Source organism: Camelina sativa, chromosome 4 (assembly GCF_000633955.1).
Source record: "Camelina sativa cultivar DH55 chromosome 4, Cs, whole genome shotgun sequence".
NCBI lineage: Eukaryota > Viridiplantae > Streptophyta > Magnoliopsida > Brassicales > Brassicaceae > Camelina > Camelina sativa.
The window spans coordinates 18,969,032-18,991,335 of record NC_025688.1 but is presented as its reverse complement, the minus strand read 5'-3'; the positions used below and the strand labels follow the sequence as shown (position 1 = coordinate 18,991,335).

Below are 22,304 nucleotides of genomic sequence, written 5' to 3'. Positions count from 1 at the left end.
AAATGATCTCAAATTTCTAGGCAGTCCCATATAACACAAACTAGGAGACCATAAAATCTGATGCGTTTCACTTCTCCACAGCCACAAAGCTACCTTTCTATTACAAAAACCTAAGTTGATGCCACAAATTTTGATTATTCAAGTGAAGTAAAAACCCAAAAATGAACACAAAGAAACCTTTTTGATAATAAAGCAAGTTAATTTTACATGGTAGCAGCTTGGAAACACCAATCTTTTTTTTTTTATAATAATCTTGAGAACCTCTCTCTAGCTAGCTGCTTCCCCTGAGTCTAGGTACTAACATGTGAGTCCAAAAGCTCAAGCCAGCAGCATTACAAGTAACCAAATCACCAAGCCAAATATCACAAGGCAACAACTTACAAAGCAATTATGCAAATTGCAGCTATCAATCTCCGTGGAGGCTCGCTGAAGCCAACTGATTCTTCCAATTCCAATCGCTTCTCCAACGAAGGTGGAAGCACACATCCCGAAGATTATGTGCTTCGATGAAAGAGGGCTTAAGATGGAGAGTCATCGATGAGGCAACGGAGAGGCTTATTCAAGCATGACACAGTCACTCACGATGATCCCCTCCTCCTCCTACTCTCGATTTTGAATCTTCGCCACCATTGATTGTTACGAGGTTTTGGGATTTCCTATTGGGTCAATCTGACCGAAATTAATTTAAACCGGGTCCTTTTATACCAACAAGGCAACATACTGTATTTTTAAAAAATATAGAGAGTATATATATAAATAAATATGCTAGAAATATTTTTTTTTTTGTTAGAAGATATAACTTTTTTTCTGTAATTAATTCTACAATAAGTTGAAAAAAGGAAAAAAAAAAAATACAACATATAAATTTTATTTTGTCGTATAAATTTCTTCATATATCATTTTTTTTTGTCGAAAACATTAAACTATTTTTCTGTCTTTTTTATAAATATTTTTTTGGATAAAAGTATATATGTATAATCTATTTAAAGTTTACACAGAAACTTACAAGTTACAACACATCTAATAAAATTAAAAATAAATCAATAAAGTTTTGAAAAGATTTTACTAAATGGACCGAATGAATATAATACACCCGCCGGAAGTATTATTGCCGATATATATCAAAGTCGAACGTAAGAGCTAACGAACGCTGATTACTTTTTAAGGATGAAGCTAGGTGTCGTCGTTTACTATCATGAGTTTTTTCACAAACCTATCACATGTTATGCTATATTCAGGTACCACAAAAAAAAAAAAAATATTAAAGGAAGAACAATTTAGTTTGTCGACATGCTTCGTGCCTTCGTCCATTTGTTATAACATTTTTTTATTAATATGTTATTTACTTTGTGCGTTGAAAGATACACCAGAAAGTTCAATGTTCCTAAAACTAAGCCAACCTCTCTATTAATTTTTCTTGTTTATATCATTTTTAGAATTGAGTTATCCACCAGTAAGGCAGATCAAGCCCACACAATTACTTATCTTATCGGCAACACACCGACCAAAAAAAAAAACTATAACACGCGTGGGTGTATTAGTTTTTCGGTGTTTAATCATCTGATCAGTGGGGGGGGCAGCCCATAAAATCTATTTAGATAAATAGATTTGGAAAATGGCGAATTTAGGGCAGGAGGACACGACTGTGGTCGACATCGGAGGAAGGGTGGAGCCGCCAGGAGATCCTCCAGATCCTGGGGCTTTGTGGGTTGGGAAGGTGAAGGGGAGTGGGACAGGAAGGAGACTCAGACCGGAACTGGTGATGGACGATGAGTTTGTGGAGGGAAAGGTTCGGCTGGAGTTTCCGGAAGGAGAGGATGGAGAACCGGTTGTTACCATTGAGAAGGAGGTGATGAATAGTTTGTGGAAGAATTGCATGATCGTGAAAGTGTTAGGTCGAAACATTTCGATTGCGGTGTTGTCGAAACGGCTAAGGGAGTTGTGGAAGCCAAAGGGGGCTATGTATGTGATAGATTTACCACGTAATTTCTTCATGGTAAGGTTTGAGGTGGAGGAGGAATACATGACAGCGCTCACAGGAGGTCCATGGAGAGTGTATGGTAGTTATCTTATGGTGAAAGCATGGGATCCAGAGTTTGATCCGGCGACAGATGATATTGTCACCACGCCGGTTTGGATACGATTATCGAATATCCCGGTGAACTTTTACCATCGCACGATCTTGATGTGCATAGCAAAAGGATTGGGTAGACCAGTCAAAGTGGATTTAACGACGTTAAATCTTGAACGGGCACGATTTGCTCGTGTTTGTATGGAGGTGAATTTAAGGAAACTTTTGAAGGGGACAATCCAAATCAATGGGGATCGGTACTTTGTGGCTTATGAAGGGTTACAAAACATATGTCCAGTTTGTGGAATTTTTGGCCACCAAGCGAGTACATGTCCTCGGCGGAGGGTAGAGGTGCATGAGGCAAATGGAGTAACGGAGAAGCAAGGCACGACTCCATCGGGGAACATGGTTGCGTATGGTGAGCAGTTGAGAAACAGTGCCCAGGGTACTGGCACACAACTGGTGAGGGGATCCCGGCGACGGCCAGCCGCCCCAATGACGAAAGTTGTGTTCTCGGCTGGGAGTGGGGAAGTTGAATCTGGACGAAATCTTCGGAAAATCCCGCAAAATCAGGATCTTGCGAATATTGAGATTACGAATAGCTTCGGAAATCTAGCAGAAGGTATGATATCTCCAGAGATAATGGAAGTTGCTATATCGACGGACCAGAATAAGGAAAATGAAGATAATTCAAATAATTTGCGTGGAGGGAAGAATGGGAACCAAGGAAAAGTGGTTTTTGCATTGGGCTCAATGGACTCGAACAGTAAGGGAAAAGGTGGGCCTAAAGAGAGTGGTATGGAGAAAAGAAATGGTGGACTTCGAAATGGTGTTGTTAATGGGCCAAAGGGAAAACAGAATAAACAAATTCAGCCCACAAGAGGACTTATCTTTGGCCCGATACAGAAGAATACTGAATTGTCGTCATCTGGGAAGCGACTCAGGGTCGAAGATGATAGTGTGTGTCGGTCAGGTGGTGTGTTTGTGAACACACGAGATGGCATGGCGAAGACTTTGTCGATCCAGGGATGCGAGACAGAAGAGGAGAGATCTCGATTGGATACGATGGAGAGTTCTGAACAGATGGAAGAGACGTTGCAGGGAGCTCCGCCGGAGATGGGGGAGGCTCTGATAACGGCGTGACGGGTTTCCCCGGTGGTTCTAGTGACTATTTGCACAATTTTAATGGATTTTATTTTGTGGAATTGTCGGGGGGGGGGGGCGAATAAACCCAATTTTCGGAGATCAATTCGATACATGCTCAAACGACAGAAGACGGACATACTGGCCCTGTTCGAGACGCATGCAGCAGGATATCGTGCGAACCGTATTTGTCAGCGTTTGGGCTTTGCGAATTCGTTTCGGGTGGATGCAATAGGGCAAAGTGGAGGCGTATGGTTGTTATGGAAGACTGAAGTGGGAGATGTCGCCATAATTAGCTCATCGGATCAGTTTATACATGCGTTGGTGGTTAATGGAGACGATAGAATACACTTAATAGTGGTATATGCTGCACCTTCTGTAAGTCGGAGAAGTGGATTGTGGGGGCAGTTGAAACAGGAGATTGAAGGAGTTAATGATCCATTGATAGTTGGTGGGGATTTCAATACGATCATTAGGCTTGATGAGAGGACTGGTGGCAATGGTCGTTTATCGACAGATTCGCTAGCCTTTGGTGAATGGATAAATGAGCTTACACTGATTGATATGGGATTTAAAGGCAGCAAGTACACATGGAGGCGAGGAAACATGGAAAGTACTTATGTTGCAAAGAGGTTAGATAGGGTGTTGTGTTGTGTCGAGACACGTTTGAAGTATCAGGAGGCTGTTGTGACTCACCTTCCGATACTTGCTTCTGATCATGCACCACTATACCTGCAACTTAATCCCGAAATNAATGAGTTACTCACCAAGGAAGCAATACTAATGAAAGAGCTGGATGTAGTTTTGGAGCAAGAGGAAGTGTTATGGTTCCAAAAATCTCGTGAGAAATGGATAACGATAGGAGATCGCAATTCAAAATTTTTCCACACATCAACTATTATCAGGAGGAGAAGAAATAGAATTGAGATGCTAAAGAATAATGAAGGGGTGTGGATTTCAAATTCTAAGGATTTAGAGAGCCTTGCAGTTGAGTATTATAAGAAGCTATATTCTATGGAGGATGTTTCTGTGGGTGGAGAGCAACTACCGGGAGTTGGGTTTGCGGGTTTAACAAGGGATGAGTTGACGTCTTTAACTAAACCCTTCTCTGGTTTAGAAGTTCAACAAGTGATTCAAAGCATGGGAAAGTATAAGGAACCGGGGCCAGATGGGTACCAGCCAATATTTTACCAAGACTGTTGGGACGTTGTTGGTGAATCAATGACAAGATTTGTNTTGATGAGAGGACTGGTGGCAATGGTCGTTTATCGACAGATTCGCTTGCCTTTGGTGAATGGATAAATGAGCTTACACTGATTGATATGGGATTTAAAGGCATCAAGTACACATGGAGGCGAGGAAACATGGAAAGTACTTATGTTGCAAAGAGGTTAGATAGGGTGTTGTGTTGTGCCGAGACACGTTTGAAGTATCAGGAGGCTGTTGTGACTCACCTTCTGATACTTGCTTCTGATCATGCACCACTATTCCTGCAACTTAATCCCGAAATGAAAGGTGATCCGAGACGAAGACCGTTTAGATTTGAGGCGGCTTGGCTGAATCATACGGGCTTCAAAGAGTTGTTGGTAAACTCTTGGCAAAACAATCTGACCACTCCTGAGGCTCTAGAGGGATTACGAGTGAAACTAAAAAAGTGGAATCGGGAAATCTTTGGGATATAACCAAAAGAAAAGATCAGTTGTTGATGGAGATTAAAGCTACTCAGGACTTGTTGGATATTACCCAAACAAATGAGTTACTCACCAAGGAAGCAATACTAATGAAAGAGCTGGATGTAGTTTTGGAGCAAGAGGAAGTGTTATGGTTCCAAAAATCTCGTGAGAAATGGATAACGATAGGAGATCGCAATTCAAAATTTTTCCACACATCAACTATTATCAGGAGGAGAAGAAATAGAATTGAGATGCTAAAGAATAATGAAGGGGTGTGGATTTCAAATTCTAAGGATTTAGAGAGCCTTGCAGTTGAGTATTATAAGAAGCTATATTCTATGGAGGATGTTTCTGTGGGTGGAGAGCAACTACCGGGAGTTGGGTTTGCGGGTTTAACAAGGGATGAGTTGACGTCTTTAACTAAACCCTTCTCTGGTTTAGAAGTTCAACAAGTGATTCAAAGCATGGGAAAGTATAAGGAACCGGGGCCAGATGGGTACCAGCCAATATTTTACCAAGACTGTTGGGACNGTTGTTGGTAAACTCTTGGCAAAACAATCTGACCACTCCTGAGGCTCTAGAGGGATTACGAGTGAAACTAAAAAAGTGGAATCGGGAAATCTTTGGGATATAACCAAAAGAAAAGATCAGTTGTTGATGGAGATTAAAGCTACTCAGGACTTGTTGGATATTACCCAAACAAATGAGTTACTCACCAAGGAAGCAATACTAATGAAAGAGCTGGATGTAGTTTTGGAGCAAGAGGAAGTGTTATGGTTCCAAAAATCTCGTGAGAAATGGATAACGATAGGAGATCGCAATTCAAAATTTTTCCACACATCAACTATTATCAGGAGGAGAAGAAATAGAATTGAGATGCTAAAGAATAATGAAGGGGTGTGGATTTCAAATTCTAAGGATTTAGAGAGCCTTGCAGTTGAGTATTATAAGAAGCTATATTCTATGGAGGATGTTTCTGTGGGTGGAGAGCAACTACCGGGAGTTGGGTTTGCGGGTTTAACAAGGGATGAGTTGACGTCTTTAACTAAACCCTTCTCTGGTTTAGAAGTTCAACAAGTGATTCAAAGCATGGGAAAGTATAAGGAACCGGGGCCAGATGGGTACCAGCCAATATTTTACCAAGACTGTTGGGACGTTGTTGGTGAATCAATGACAAGATTTGTATTGAATTTCTTTGAGTCCAATCTGCTACCAAGTGGAACGAATGAAGCGCTCTTAGTACTGATTGCTAAGATGACGAAACCGGAGAAAATAATGCAATTTCGCCCTATTAGTCTTTGCAATGTGTTGTTCAAGACAATTACGAAGACTATGGTGTTGCGATTGAAGATATTGATGCCAAAGTTAATTGGACCTGCACAGTCTAGCTTCATCCTAGGTAGGCTGAGTACTGACAATATAGTAGTGGTTCAAGAGGCAGTCCATTCAATGAGGAGAAACAAAGGAAAAAAGGGATGGATGCTGTTAAAGTTGGATTTGGAGAAAGCTTATGACCGAATCAAGTGGGACTTTCTTGAAGAAACACTTCGGGTTGTAGGGCTGCCAGTGAATTGGGTCAGTTGGATAATGTAGTGTGTTACAGGTCCTTCCATGACCCTTCTGTGGAATGGTGAGAAGATAGAACCGTTTTCTCCACAGAGAGGGCTTCGTCAAGGCGATCCGCTGTCCCCTTACTTGTTTGTCTTGTGTTTAGAACGGTTGTGCCACCAGATTGAGTTGTCTGTTGCTGGGAAAGAGTGGAAACCTATTGCTTTATCGAGAGGAGGCCCGAAGCTATCTCGTGTTTGCTTTGCGGATGATCTCATACTGTTCGCGGAGGCATCAATAGTACAGGTGAAGATAATACGACGAGTTCTGGAGAAAATTTGTCACGCATCAGGGCAAAAAGTAAGTCTCGAAAAATCTAAAATCTTTTTCTCGGATAATGTTCATCGGGACTTGGCAACACAGATTTCGGCGGAGAGTGGTATTAAGTCTACCAGAGACTTGGGTAAATATTTGGGGATGCCAATTTTACATAAACGAATCAATAAGGAGACTTTTGGAGATGTGTTGGAAAAAGTTTCCTCAAGGTTATCGGGCTGGAAAGGAAGGTTTTTAAGTTTGGCTGGACGAGTTATGTTGACAAAGGCAGTGTTGTCTTCAATACCAGTTCACATAATGAGCACAATATCTCTGCCACAACACACGCTTGAGAGACTAGATAAACTGTCAAGAGACTTTCTATGGGGAAGCTTGGCTGAGAAGAAGAGGCAACATCTTCTTGTGTGGGATAAGGTATGTTTACCAAAGCAAGAGGGTGGGCTGGGGATTAGACAGGCAAAACCAATGAATAAAGCTCTCATAGCTAAGCTGGGATGGAGACTTTTAAAGGAGAAGGACATTTTATGGGCAGTTTTACTAAGAAGTAAGTATCGAGTTGGAGATACTCAAAATCTGTCTTGGTTGACCTCAAAGGGGCAATAGTCTGCAACATGGAGAAGCATTGGTACCGGATTGAGAGAGGTGGTGTTCCCTGGTTTATGTTGGGTACTTGGTAATGGACGATAAATCAAATTCTGGTCAGATAAGTGGTTCTCTGATTCTCCCCTCCAAGATTCAGCAACAATGCCACTTTCGGATGGCTATGGTGAACTTTGGGTACATGAATTATGGATTGATGGTATCGGTTGGGATTTATCACGCATTGCACCCGTTGTGTCAGCAAACACACGATTACAATTAGCCGCTAGAGTGCTCGATAATGTAACATGAGCTAAGGATCGAATAGCATGGGGGAGTGTTTGGATGGTAAATTCACGGTGAAGTCTGCATATCAATTCTTAATACGGGATCGAGTCCCAAAACAGAGGATGCAACAGTTTTTTGATCGCATCTGGCGAGTTATAGCACCTGAACGTGTGAAAATCTTCTTATGTTTGGTGGCGAATCAGGTGCTAATGGCCAATATGGAAAGATACAGGAGACATTTGTGGAATTCGGGACTTTGTCAGATCTGTAAAAGTGGGAATGAGACGATAATATATATACTGCGCGATTGCCCAGCCATGACAGGAGTTTGGCACAGACTTGGGGCTACAATGAAGGTACATGGGTTCTTTGAGATGTCGGTCTTGGAATGGTTATATGCTAACTTGGGACAATACTCGGATGTTAGTGGAGCCGAGTGGTCCACACTCTTTGCTATCAGCGCCTGGTGGGGTTGGAAATGGCGTTGTGGAAACGTCTTCGGTTACAGTTATAGGGAAGCGAATTGTCTCACCGACGTGTATAGGGAAGCGAATCCTCTCGCGCTTACAGTTAACAAAAAATAACAACACAGAGAAAAAGATGGAACAAAGAATTCTAGGTGTTGTTACTTCCATAGGGTCACTCAAGTATGAAATTAAAGAAGAGGTAGTACAATCAATTTTGATACGTAAACTTCAAAAAAGTGTGGTTCTTTTTATGTCGTACGAGCCTAATGAGCTACCACACGACTACCATAAATTACCGTATGTGGGGTTCGGTCTACGCAAACCGACCATTCACATTTCATATGTTCACCAAAGAACTACCAATGAGTACACCAAAATTAAATTTAACGTTTGACTAAGAATATAGAAAACATTTAATAGTAGAGAACATCGGGTCCTAGTCCATGCTGTATGTGGTCATATCTCTTCAAGTTATATACACATGCAAGTTTGTCGCATGACTCCAACTGTGATTTGTGAATATATGCATTTGTTTACAGCTCAAATTTTTTTTCTAATTTAATTTCCAGCAATTTGTTTCATAAAGATATAGTCAGAAATGTTAGCCTTATCCAATTCACACGTTTACGTTGAAGAAAATCAGAAGTACATTTTTTTGTTTGTTAATTACGAATTAAACATGTTGTTTCTAAATCCAATTGCATTTTTTTTTATATCATCAAAACTTTAAATGGTATAAATTATCATTCTTTAACATAAAAATAAAACTGAATATATGTCAAGTTTTAATAAATTACTAATCTTATAACTATTTTATATTAAGCGTTTATATGAACATTAAATAAAAATAAACCTTGCTGAAATTAATAGCCAAATATATAGCTGATCAAGTTCTTAAAATTATACCCACACGATCTCTATATGCAATCTTTAATTGCATATTTCCAGATAACAAATATACACACGCTATTTTATTATTCTACAGCTTAACTCAATCTAGAGATCTCTTGTAAAAACCTCAAACTTCACCCATAACAAAACCACACAATTTATATCACATTAATATTATTATTGTCTAGTCTTCTATAAATGTATAATATTACATATATATAAGTGTTACGTATTCTTACAAATAAACAAAAATATGTCACATATCAATCATTTATTGTGCCAAGCCAGTGACCCTCTTTATAATTCATGGGCTTAGCTCTCTCCATATATTGACTAAAACTCTCTCCCTTTCTCCCTCTTCTCACATTTCTACAACAGAATTTCAGAAGCAGAAACCACAACAAAACCTCTCCATTTTTTGGCAAAGAAAAATCTAAAACTTTGAATTTGTCGTCGTGGTGTTAGAAATCATCAAGTAATGGGAGAAGAGAACAGCACGAGCAGGACATGCAAGCCGTCGAAGACCTTCAAGGCGAAGTGTAGTCACATGGTGAAGAAACAACGGGCCAAGTTTTACATCCTTGGCCGTTGTCTAGCCATGTTAGTCTGCGGGCGTGACCGTGACCGCGACCGAGACCGAATTGTAATTTAGATATTTTAATTTACCTTATATATGTGTTTTTTTTCTCTCTTCTCTCTTCTTGTACTTTTTCTAAATTTTTTTGGTTGCGTTGCCATTTTCATTTTTCCCTCTAGTATCAAACATTTGAATTAGGGTTGAAATTTAAGTTATGTATACACAAGATTATAAGCAATTGATGTGAATGCATTCATGAAATGCTTTATTTGAAATTTATGTCTCTCGTGTGAATGAATCGAATGACATCTTCTTAATAAGTTTTAGTTGCTCAGGTAATAGCCTTTTTTTTGTAAGCCTTGGAAAGATATTCAAATATTTATATAGTTTATAAGAAACTTTATTGTATATCAGAAATACTCAGACGACATGCATTTGAGCCTTCAAATGCTCGTTGTCGTTAATCATGTGAATAATAGAACAGGAAAACATCTCATAGGCCCATAGAGATTTAAAGAAGAATCCCAAAAACTTTGAAATAATCTGTCCCAGTTTTTTGGCAACATTTGTTTACTACCAGTTATATACTTATACCGTCATGTAGTGAGATATATATCTTGAAAACATAGTAGATATTGAGGTCAGAGATGGAATCTCATCCACCGTACTTTCATGTTAGGCACTGCAGAGTTTTAAGTGACAAAAAACTATAGCTTGCTATATATTAATTAACCTCATTAGTATTAATTTAGTTTGGATGTAAATTATAACATAAAGCATGCATGATAGATTGATAGATGTGATTAGGTCAATGCACAAAAGAATCGTCCTTGAGAGTGAAATCATTCATTAATTAGTGTAACGATACCAGCGGGAAAAAAATAAAAGAAAAAGGTGGAGAAGATAGAATGTAATTATGACAAAGTCTACGTACGACCTGAGAGTCCATGTGACTCGAGTCTAAATTCATACTAATAATGCACAAATCGAAACTGTGCTCTATTTGCTTTTCTATTTTGTCGGTTTAGGGAGGGCGAGATTTTTGATTATTGTGTGTTTTTTCCAATTTTGAGTTTTCATTTAAAATTGAAGAGGATAACCAAACATCATTTTCCATGCGTTAATAAAATAAATTAAAAGGAAAAGCAAAAGAATAATAGATTATGGAACTCAGGATTCGCATCATACAGTACACAAGTGAAAATAATAGTAACTCTATATCTTAGGACTTAGTTACGTGCTCATTGTAAAGCTTTTTAAGTCGTATAAAATATATTCTTTATTTGTTAGAAAAGAGAAGAATAAAAGATATTGCTCTTCTTTATGTAAACATCATGTATTCAGTATTCGTGTACTATACGTACGTAATTTGAATATGATATGAATGATGACATAGTTAGTATGATTCTCTGTTACTATTTATGATCGTAATTATCAATGTATAAAAGTTATTGCTATTTTAAGATATATATGTGTATTATAATCTCTAAATATACTTATAATTAACGTCAATTTTTTTTGATAAGTCACTGTAAAATATAGCTAGGATATTTACGTAGAAAAGTTATTTTCTTTCCTAACGTACAACTATATATGCTTTGATCGATGCAGTCAATGTTAGCACTATGTTATTAGATTTTTAATATTTTAAACAAAAGACGACCTAACTATTAAACTAATGTAAAACGAATCCGAAGCCAAAAAAGCAAACAAACTAAAACGTCCAACATCACGTGCATGCTCTTTCACCAAGGTCTCGAACATTTCCGACAGGCCGCAACCGCTGATTGAACATATAGATTATTTTTTTTCGAAACATTTTAAGTCGTCAGACGAATTAGTGATGGATACTTGTCCGATCGATACTCTAAAAAATAAAAACATATCTGAGTGATCGTAAATTGTATCTTGATATATCTATGTCTGATCAAATACTTGGATCGTGAATAGTACATGTGTTGAAAACCAAATGTAGGTTAAAAAACTGTGAGCCGACAGTGGGATGGGATTCCTCGAAGCGAAAAAGGTGTGCAAATGCACTCGTGCGGTCCCTCGTTACTATTTTTATCGTTTCCCACTGTTTAATTTTTTACCTTTTCTACAACTTTAACCAAAAAAAAAAAGAAATTACACAACATTTTCCGCAAGCACTTTTTTTTAAGTAAAAAGATCCTTCTTGTTTGAAAGATCAATTTGTGTTTCTATTATTTATATGATGATGGGATAATTGAGAAACGTGACTTTCAACCTTTTTCAAAAAGAAAACTTGATGTGTATAAGTAAAAAAGTCAGCATCATTGACGAAATATATGTGAAAAAAAGAAAAAAAAACATCGATAGCCTCATAATTATTGTCCCGATAAGATTTAAGGAATTCTTTAACTCTGCTATTTTTATATTTGTGTTGTATTCCACTAACTGTGAATCGGTGGAGGGTTTTGTTGTTTTGCTTCTTATTCTTTTTGACGCTACTATTCAAAAATAGGGGAGAAAAGGGAAAGATATTTACGTCATGAGTTTTGGTGTTTTGTAATACGGAAGAAGGGAACGATCTATATAAGTTTGAAGCCTCTAATGTTAGTTTGCAGTTATAGATTATGGGAAAGAACATTAATTGATTGATATTTCAAGGTAATTACATTTAAAGAAGTCCTAGCTACATGCATTGCTGCCACTAGTTTATATAGTTGCTACTACGTATTACCAAGTCTAACCTAATTGATAGATGTAAGTAGTTTACACTGCTTTTACTATATTCCGAATGACATATATAGGGTCAGAATGGTAACTGCGGATTTAGTAGTGCAGGACAAAAAATTTGTTAGTGCGGTACGGTTCAACTGCGGTACGTGCGGGACAAATGTATTTGCGGGACAAGTGCGGTTATTCCAAAATAAGCGGTACACAAAATTGTTTAATTGGTAGTAAATTATTTGCGGTGCGGATTTCATATTATATTATTAATAATTGATATAATTATATATTTTAGTTTGTTTTGTATTAACAAATAAATATTTTTTATACAATAAGCAGTTCTTAAGATATAATAATTTTATAAATAAGAAACAGATATATTATATAGTTATAAATTTAAACTGTTATTTTTAATAAAATAATATTTTCATCTATTATTTAAATTTATTTTGAAGTAAATAAGTGAATTTTGTTCATTAAAATAGTAAAAAACACATATTTTTCAAAAACAACACATTTACGAAATAAATTATTTATGAGAATTTTTAATAGCTTAAATTAAAATATATCTTTAGCATACAGTCATTTGGTAAAACTTATGTTGGTTATTATTTGTTCTATTAATGGTTATATATGCATATATACTACTAAAATTACTACTATCTATTATTAGAAATGATTTTGTTTTTTTAATGCATTCTAAAAATTAATTGAATAAAAAAAAGAATACAAAGAAGTTATTTTTTATTTATTAGTTGTATAGGTATTATGTGGATAAATAAGTATATAATTATTATTATTATTAAAATCTATGATATATATATATATATATTGGCATTTTGTCTTGAAAACCGCTGGGTAAATTGTGCTTCTCTTTAGGAAAGCGGTCCAAGACTTTATCCAAAGGATAAAACCGCTTTTTTTTTTTTTTTTAGAAACACAAATTCTAGAAATACTTATGATTGGTGTAAAGATTGCGTTTTTCACAAAAAAACGCTTTGAATTCCGCTTATGGCTGTTTCCAATCACAGCCATAATCTCCCACACTGCTTTGTATTTTATTATTGTCGTTGCGAAATAAACACAAAGTATATAAAAAAGAATATCAAAGTACACAAAGTAAATAAACACAAAGTATATAATCTCCCACACTGCTTTGTATTCTTCTTTCTTTTAAGTTAGAGATTGGTCACATCGGTAATGTATGGGATTATTTTAGACTTTTAGCCTTACAAAAAGTAACAATTTTGAAATAATAAAAAGTGAAGATCATTACGATTACAAGCCAATAGAACACACGTAAGAAAAGGGATTGGGGACCCTTTAGGGTTGGAAAAGAAGAAAGAACACGTGCATCTCTCTGACATACGTTGAAACCCAAACACTTGCATCCATCTTTCTTTTTCCAAATTTTATTTTTGTAATCTCCATCAATTTATTCATCATATATTCAGCAAAGACGATACATATAATGCCAATAAATTCACTAGTTATTATCATAAACATACATTGTTGTAAAATAAAATTAAGTTATGTAGATTTTTAATGTCACTTATATATCCAACTAGATGATGGCATCATTCGTTTCTTTTTCTAAAAAAAATAAAAATAATCATTATATATAAGAAACAAAAGGATTTTGTGATTGCGTATGAGCTAGTTTTTATTAGCTCGACGACCCCCCACGTGACGGTGTCCGTTTGTAGCAGTCTTTGTAGACTTCCCACGTGCGGGTGTGTGTTAGATTCTCCAAGAAGGCGGGCCAACCCCAAGACCGTCCCTCCTCTTTCTTCTTTACAACTACACATATGCATACTTTTTCTAGAAATTTTATGAATTTACAAGATGAAAAATATGAGCTACGTTTTTGAAACTAAGATTTGGTATTAACGTGAGGTCCGTGACGTTCATGTTTGGTAGAAGAGTCAAGAAATGAGATGGTCGAGATGAACGTGTCTCTTAGTTAAATAAATTGTCTTTTCTTGAGATTTCAAGACAATGGTTATAGTCTAACAGATCTGATGATCGTGAATTTACACTTAAACTCTTACAGGTACAAGTTATTATTGCATCGATCTCGGCCTAGTTAATTCCGTACAAGATATGACATATTAAGCGATATGATGGTCCTTCTGACAACGATCGTGATTGTGCACACTAACAATTAAGAAGTTTGTTTCTTGTGTACTAGCTAATGCATATAGCATAGTTTACTTTGATGATGACTTATCTTACGGTAAAGAATCTGGATTCACGAGATCACATCATTAACTAGAAAAAACTCGAGGTGTTGATCGTAATAGATTTAAATGTATATATATATATATCTATCTTAACATTTTTTAAGTACATTTTTGTGTCATCGTCTTTTATCTTTGTATCTAACCAAGTCTCAACTAAATTCTCTACAATCCTTACAACCAAACACAATCATTTCCTTATTTGATAATATTAATTTCCTAAAATATATATATATATATATATATCTAATTTAAATCAATATATTAAATAAAAATATAATTCTCCTTTCATTTTTATTTAATCTTATATTTAATTATTTTAATTACTATTTAATACATTAAGTTAATAAAATTTTAGATTCTTTTCAGCATATAATGTGATTTGAATTTTTATAAACGGATATATATTAAAAATTGTCTTAGGATATTGGTAACCAAATAAGTATATCCACATATAGAGCTCGAAATACATTTTTGGAGTACAATAGGGTGCCATCACTTTTTGCCAACTTCGGATCGGGTTTTTAACTAAAATTATAACCGATTCAATTATCCGGATCCTCCTTAAGATTGCCTAATATTTTGGGCTGGATTTTAATCCATAACATACTTATTTACATCCAATTAATGTCAATTAATGTCCATTTTATCTTAGGAAAGATCTAATTTGCATGCCGAATTTTTAGAACCGAGTTTGATAAAAAGAATTGATAACCCAAATTATGTAATCACATCCTCAATCACATCCCTATAATATAACAACTAATTCAAGATGAATACATCTTAGGAAATATCTAATTTGCGTTTAACAAACGATTACATATTTGATAAGATCTTATTAGCTTTAAATGTACACTATTATTCCAATAATATCAATTGAGAATCATAATAAGAATATGCCATATCATTCATTCCTAAATCATAACTAACAAATCGTAAAATGTATATTCTTAACTTGCGAATCAAAAGTTTCTACAAAACTCTACCTACAAGCTACAATCGTTAACAGTATATATATCAACAAAATAATAGACTGGTGGTGTACCACAGGGTAAAACCTAGTATATATATATACTTTAAGATAATTAACCTAATTTAGTTGTAATTGTCCAATTTCCGAAAAAAAAAAGTTGAAAATAATAAATGCAAAACTCTATCTGTATACAAATCTCATATTATGAAAACTTTAATATATATTTGAAATAATGAAAAGAGTCCAAACCAGATTCAATCATGGAAAAGAGTTGAGATGGGTTCGAAAAATGATGAGCACAAACTCGTGTGGTCGTCTCGCCTGCTAAATGGACCAGCCTGACACAGATGGTAAGGCATGATCGTTTTCATATAGTAGTTTACCCACTACGACACAAAAATAAAAACAACGATTTACCTTTTTTCACTTTTACAGGTGAAAAAGGACTTCAATCTACTAAATGCAAAAAAGGCTTTACACTTTTACAGAGTGTTTCTTAGATTTTTTTTTTTTTAACGTATGTAATTACTTGACGAAAAGATTGAGGAATTTTTTAATTCGACTCTTCTTCACAAACTTCTTTACCTCTTCTCCATTTTTCTTAAAATTATGGATACATAAACAGGCCTCAAGTCCATAGAGGCCCAACTCAGACACAGCCATGATCATCAATTTATTAGTAGTATCTTCCCAAATCTGCAGCTTTGTCTTGGGACTTGGAATGGATTAGAAAAGTCTAGAACTATTATTTTAGACGTCCACAAGGTTTAGTGCCAAGATCTTATTTCTCGAGACTTGTTACTTTATTTCTCCATCATGACACTCAACGATTATATACAAAACACAGTAACACACGACATAACCAGCGAAAGGTTGTCCAGCAGACTAAGTTAAATACTAAAGAGAGAGAGAAAGGACAAAGTCTGATCAGATCATTCAACTGTAGAGATCATCATCATCGGCTGCTCCCCCGGAAGTGGCAAACGGGTCAGCTCCACCAACCGCGGCAGTACCTACAGTCCCTGTCGGAGCATCTGGAAATCTGAACTCACTTCCGAACCCACGAGATTGCTGGAGAGTCTGAGCAAAAGCCTGATACTTGCGAATGTCTGCATCACTAACTGATCTCCTAGCAAATTTCATGGATTCCTCAAAGTGACCAGCTTTAATCTCTGCAATCTCCTCCTCGTCCTCTTCCATTGCTTCTGGCGACTCTGCTCTCTTCCTTTCCTTCTCAATATCCTAACAAAACCACCAAGATCATAAGACTCGATAACATAAAGAAAACAAAGAAACAAAGATTCAAGTTTTAAGTTTCAGTTTCAAGATACCTTCTCGATGTTTTCTCTGATCGCATACTTGCAAGAACGTTGGCAAATCTCTGTGATGTCTGCACCGCTGAAGCCTTGGGTGTAGTTAGCAAGAGCCCTCAGGTCAACATCTTTAGCCACAGGGGATTTCCTCAAGCAAGACTTAAAGATCTGGTAACGAGACTCTTCATCAGGAAGAGGAATGTAGATGAGCTGATCGAGACGACCAGGACGCAGAAGTGCAGGGTCGATGATGTCTGGTCTGTTTGTAGCTCCGATGATGAAGACAGTCTTCTTAGCAGACATTCCATCCATCTCTGTAAGAAGCTGGTTCAATACTCTGTCTGCCGCACCACCAGCATCTCCAACACTGTTACCTCTCTGTTATCACAAGAGATATTCATTGAAGTTATTTGAGATAAAAGGTAAAGTGAATAGGTTGCATAAGTAAAGAGAATAAGGAACCGATGACAATACCTGAGTGGCAATGGAGTCAAGCTCATCGAAGAAAAGAACACAAGGAGCAGATTGGCGTGCCTTGTCGAATATCTCTCTCACATTGGCTTCACTCTCTCCAAACCACATTGTGAGTAACTCAGGACCTTTGATACTAATGAAGTTGGCTTGACACTCGTTTGCAATAGCTTTAGCCAAGAGGGTCTTTCCACAACCAGGAGGGCCATAGAATAGGACTCCTTTAGACGGTGACATTCCAAACTTCTCGAATTTCTCAGGATGCTCCACTGGATATTGAACAGTCTAAACACAAAATTATAACATTATTAGTTCATCATATTCACAGGTCAATAGTCAAAAAAAAATGTCAAATTGCTGAAAATCTTAATGTTTACCTCTTGGAGCTCCCTCTTGACATTCTCAAGACCACCAATGTCCGCCCAAGAAACATTAGGCACTTCAACAACCTAATTAAAAGAGAAAATACCAGTTAGAGAACATGCGTTTAATAAGAATGGTACCAAAAAGACTTAGAAACCACAAACCAAAAAACTGATCTCCTGAACTTACCGTCTCACGTAGAGCAGAAGGATTGCTGTTACCAAGGGCAGTTTGGAAATGCTCATTGGTCACAGCCATAGAATTTCAGCATCTATTTCGTCGTCTTCTAGGTCAATCACATCCATCTTCTCCCTGATGCATTGGAGAGCAGCTTCAGTGCATAATGCTGCAAGATCAGAACCAACATACCCATGTGTGTCTTTGGAGACTCTTTCCAAATCAACCTGAATAAGAGAAAACCATGTCAGATCAGACAATCAGAAAAGGCAAACGAAAAGAAGAAGATAAATAATATACACAACAGAAAATTACATCTTCTGCGAGCTTCATGTTCTTGGTGTGAATCCTTAGAACCTCAAGACGACCAATCTCATCAGGAACACCAATATCAATTTCTCTGTCAAACCGTCCAAACCTTCTCAAAGCAGGATCAATGCTGTTTGGACGGTTGGTCGCTCCCATAACGATCACATGCGCTCTAGCTTTAAGCCCATCCATAAGTGTCAAGAGCTGAGAAACAATCCGTCTTTCAACTTCCCCATGTGTCTTCTCTCTTTTTGGAGCAATAGAATCGATCTCATCAATGAAAATGATAGAGGGAGCATTCTTCTCAGCTTCCTCGAAAGCTTTCCTGAGGTTGCTCTCACTCTCACCAGCTAGCTTCGACATGATCTCAGGACCATTGATACAAAAGAAAAACGCACCAGTCTCATTAGCAACAGCACGGGCAATCAATGTCTTCCCAGAACCAGGAGGGCCATAGAGCAAGATTCCCTTGGGAGGTTTCACACCAATGGACTTGAAAAGCTGTGGATGCCTCAATGGAAGCTCAACAAGTTCACGAATCTGAGCCATCTGTTTCCTGACACCACCAACATCATCATACCCAACTTCATCAAGCCTCTCCTCATCCTCTCTCTTAATCGGCTCACCCTCACAGAAAATTTCTGTATCTGGAGCGACCACACAGTATTCAGCAGGATCGGTCTCAATAACCTTAAACTCAATACTCCTCATCCCTCCTCTAACCAGGAAAAAATCACCCTTCCTCACCGGACGATATGCCTCCAAGAAATAAGCTGGCAGAGACAGACAAATACTAATGTTAAACCGCTGTACTAAACATGAAACAAGAGATTAAACAAACAGGAAGAGAGAAAAAAAAACACTTACGTTTAAGGTAAGCATCAAATAGATTTCCAGAAACTCCTTCAATGGTATCATCAACGGGCAAGATATGAACACGCTTGCCATACTTGACATCAGGGCATTGATGAACAGAGATAACATCTGCAAGCCTAACCCTGAGGTTGGACCTAACAACCTTGTTCATCCTGATTTTTGGTTCATCACAAGTATCATCAGCTAAAGCAATACACACAGTATCCTTCCTCTTCTTTCCCTGCAACACAATTTCCCAAGACAAGTCAATACACACAAAACTAATGACACAGTGATCCCAAGTTCTAGAAACCCCAACACGGATTAAAAAAAAAAATCAAACCTTTCTGACCTTAAAAGACGAAACCCTAATAACCCTGAATTAGGATAATTAAGCAGAGGAAACAACACAAGAAGAGGAATTAAAAAATAAATAAAAATCAGACCTTGATTAAAACGGTATCACCACGAAAGAGTTGTAGCTTCTCCATGGTGGCAGGGTGAAGACAAACGACGGAGTTATCATCGTTGATGGCCTCATCAACAACCAAACGATTCGCCGCCTTCTTTCTCTCCAGAATCGCTGTGCTAAAATCCTTCTTCGTCCCCTTACTGATATATAATTCAAAAAAGAAAAAAATAAAAAAAATCAGAAAAACCCAAACACGAAGAGTTAATGTAATCTTAAGATGGTTATATTGATTGATGAACATGTAGTAGTAATAAACAAGTACTTACGAATCAGATGATTCAGCTTCATTCGCCATGTTTGATTTCTAAAACAGAGAGAGCTTCGCCAGAGAGAAGAGAAGAAGGTTCGAGAAGTGTGATCGGTTCGGTTTCTTATGTGAGAAATAAAGAAGGCAGGTGTGTGTGTGTGCTTATTTATATAATAAAGAAAATTATATATAAAATATCTGTTTTTTTCTTGTTTATCAAAAGAAAAGTTATTTTTATTTTTCCATTTTTTTTAAGTATTATTTCTTTTTCTTTACTATTTTTTTGGCTGTTATTTTAGTTAATTTACAAAAAGAAATAGTACAATTAATAAGGTCGGTCTTATTCTTAATGGCTACAATAAAAAGTCTTGATGGTTGATTTAAAGTATGGACCGTCCGATCTCCAACATAGCCCACTTTACATAAGTCATTAACCCATACCAAGTAAGCAAGTACAACCGTTTATTGTCTTCGGTTTCAAGAGTGGAGCCAAAGACGATCATGGAGCCTCTCTACACCAGCTCCATACATTTCATCGACTTTTTCGCCGTCTCTGTAAAACTGAAACGTGGGTGTGTAACGGATGTGGCGAGTGGTTTCAGGGCACTCGTCGATATCTGCATATACAAACTTGAGCCTCGAGAAACTGTTGCTCAGCTTTTGGAATGCAGGAAGTATCTGGCTACATACTCCACACCTGCACAGTTACAACAACGCTATAATAATCTCAGTCAAACCTGATAGTAAAAAAAAAAAAAAAANCTGATATATAATTCAAAAAAGAAAAAAATAAAAAAAATCAGAAAAACCCAAACACGAAGAGTTAATGTAATCTTAAGATGGTTATATTGATTGATGAACATGTAGTAGTAATAAACAAGTACTTACGAATCAGATGATTCAGCTTCATTCGCCATGTTTGATTTCTAAAACAGAGAGAGCTTCGCCAGAGAGAAGAGAAGAAGGTTCGAGAAGTGTGATCGGTTCGGTTTCTTATGTGAGAAATAAAGAAGGCAGGTGTGTGTGTGTGCTTATTTATATAATAAAGAAAATTATATATAAAATATCTGTTTTTTTCTTGTTTATCAAAAGAAAAGTTATTTTTATTTTTCCATTTTTTTTAAGTATTATTTCTTTTTCTTTACTATTTTTTTGGCTGTTATTTTAGTTAATTTACAAAAAGAAATAGTACAATTAATAAGGTCGGTCTTATTCTTAATGGCTACAATAAAAAGTCTTGATGGTTGATTTAAAGTATGGACCGTCCGATCTCCAACATAGCCCACTTTACATAAGTCATTAACCCATACCAAGTAAGCAAGTACAACCGTTTATTGTCTTCGGTTTCAAGAGTGGAGCCAAAGACGATCATGGAGCCTCTCTACACCAGCTCCATACATTTCATCGACTTTTTCGCCGTCTCTGTAAAACTGAAACGTGGGTGTGTAACGGATGTGGCGAGTGGTTTCAGGGCACTCGTCGATATCTGCATATACAAACTTGAGCCTCGAGAAACTGTTGCTCAGCTTTTGGAATGCAGGAAGTATCTGGCTACATACTCCACACCTGCACAGTTACAACAACGCTATAATAATCTCAGTCAAACCTGATAGTAAAAAAAAAAAAAAAAAGAGAGTATAGTTCGCATTGAGGCATTTCATCGAACACTTTATAAGCATGATATGCATATTTGGCAAATACGAAGAACAAAAACGTACCATGAAGCTCCGTAGTTAATAACAGCCTGCAAATCACAAGAAGAACAGTCAGATTACGAAAGAACCCAGCTTTGGATCTTAAAAAACGTGTGTACAAATGTAATAGTTGTGGCCTGTAATAACCGGAGATTTCGAAGATTTGATGTCGTCAAGAATTGTGAGGAAACTTTGGTCGTCCGGTGCGATTTTCAAATTTCCATCATGATTCGATTTGGACTCCAATTCAAGTTTTGCTTCCTCCGATTCTTGTTTTCTCATTTTTGGTGTGCTTGGTTTCGAAATTGCCGATTTTTATCCGTTTCGCGCACCACACAAGTTTAATACTTGATAGTATAAAATCTAAACCGAACCACAAGTACCAATTGACCGATTTTAACCAATTATAATTTTCAACATCGACAGGTTTTTAAACAAAAACCGGGTCAATTTAGGAGCTATGTTGCATGGAAACTCTTTTTGAGGTGCGTTTCCCGTTTCCGAAATGTTTTGGAAACAGAAATTTATGGAAACTCGGAAACAAGTCACAGAAATACAATTCTTAAAAATCTTTGTTTGGAAACACGATGGAAACTTTGTTTCCGTTTTAGAAACGCGACGGAAACTCTTTTTTATAATTTCAAATTTTAATAAATAAATAATTTAAAAATATAAGTATTCATGATACATATAATGAAAAAAATATAATATAACTAGTAGCTTAAAAGTTTAAATCCCTAAATATATGGCGATGTTGGTCAAAAAATTGATTTTGAACGTTCATTTTTTTACAGTTTTACTTTTAATTAAACTATTTAATATTTCAGTTTTGAATTTGTGTTGTGTCAGATTTTTTTTAATATGGTTTTTATGTTTGGGGACTTATTATATCTATATATCTGTATAGACATATATATATATAT

At 36.6% G+C, this 22,304-nt stretch overlaps 2 protein-coding genes, 1 long non-coding RNA gene and 1 pseudogene across 3 annotated transcripts in view; 1 reads left to right on the top strand and 3 right to left on the bottom strand.

Annotated features, from left to right (window-relative positions):
• The window catches only part of LOC104781178, a 3,938-nt gene extending 3,286 nt beyond the window's left edge, over positions 1-652 (bottom strand). Inside the window, exon 1 of the long non-coding RNA XR_766872.2 lies at positions 382-652. This is a non-coding gene — a long non-coding RNA (uncharacterized LOC104781178). The remainder of the gene's footprint in view (positions 1-381) is intronic.
• LOC109132603 lies at positions 9,272-9,871 on the top strand. The gene has a single exon (XM_019244358.1). The coding sequence runs from the start codon at positions 9,475-9,477 to the stop codon at positions 9,646-9,648; it is 174 nt and encodes a 57-aa protein (XP_019099903.1). The 5' UTR covers positions 9,272-9,474; the 3' UTR covers positions 9,649-9,871.
• Positions 16,244-19,835, bottom strand: LOC104781177 (annotated as a pseudogene).
• Positions 20,874-21,746, bottom strand: LOC104781176 (thioredoxin-like 3-3). Its single transcript, XM_010505779.2, has 3 exons — positions 21,529-21,746; positions 21,406-21,431; positions 20,874-21,253 (listed from the first exon to the last, which is right to left on the bottom strand). Exons 1-3 carry the CDS (start codon positions 21,661-21,663, stop codon positions 21,034-21,036), a joined length of 381 nt encoding a protein of 126 aa, XP_010504081.1. The 5' UTR covers positions 21,664-21,746; the 3' UTR covers positions 20,874-21,033.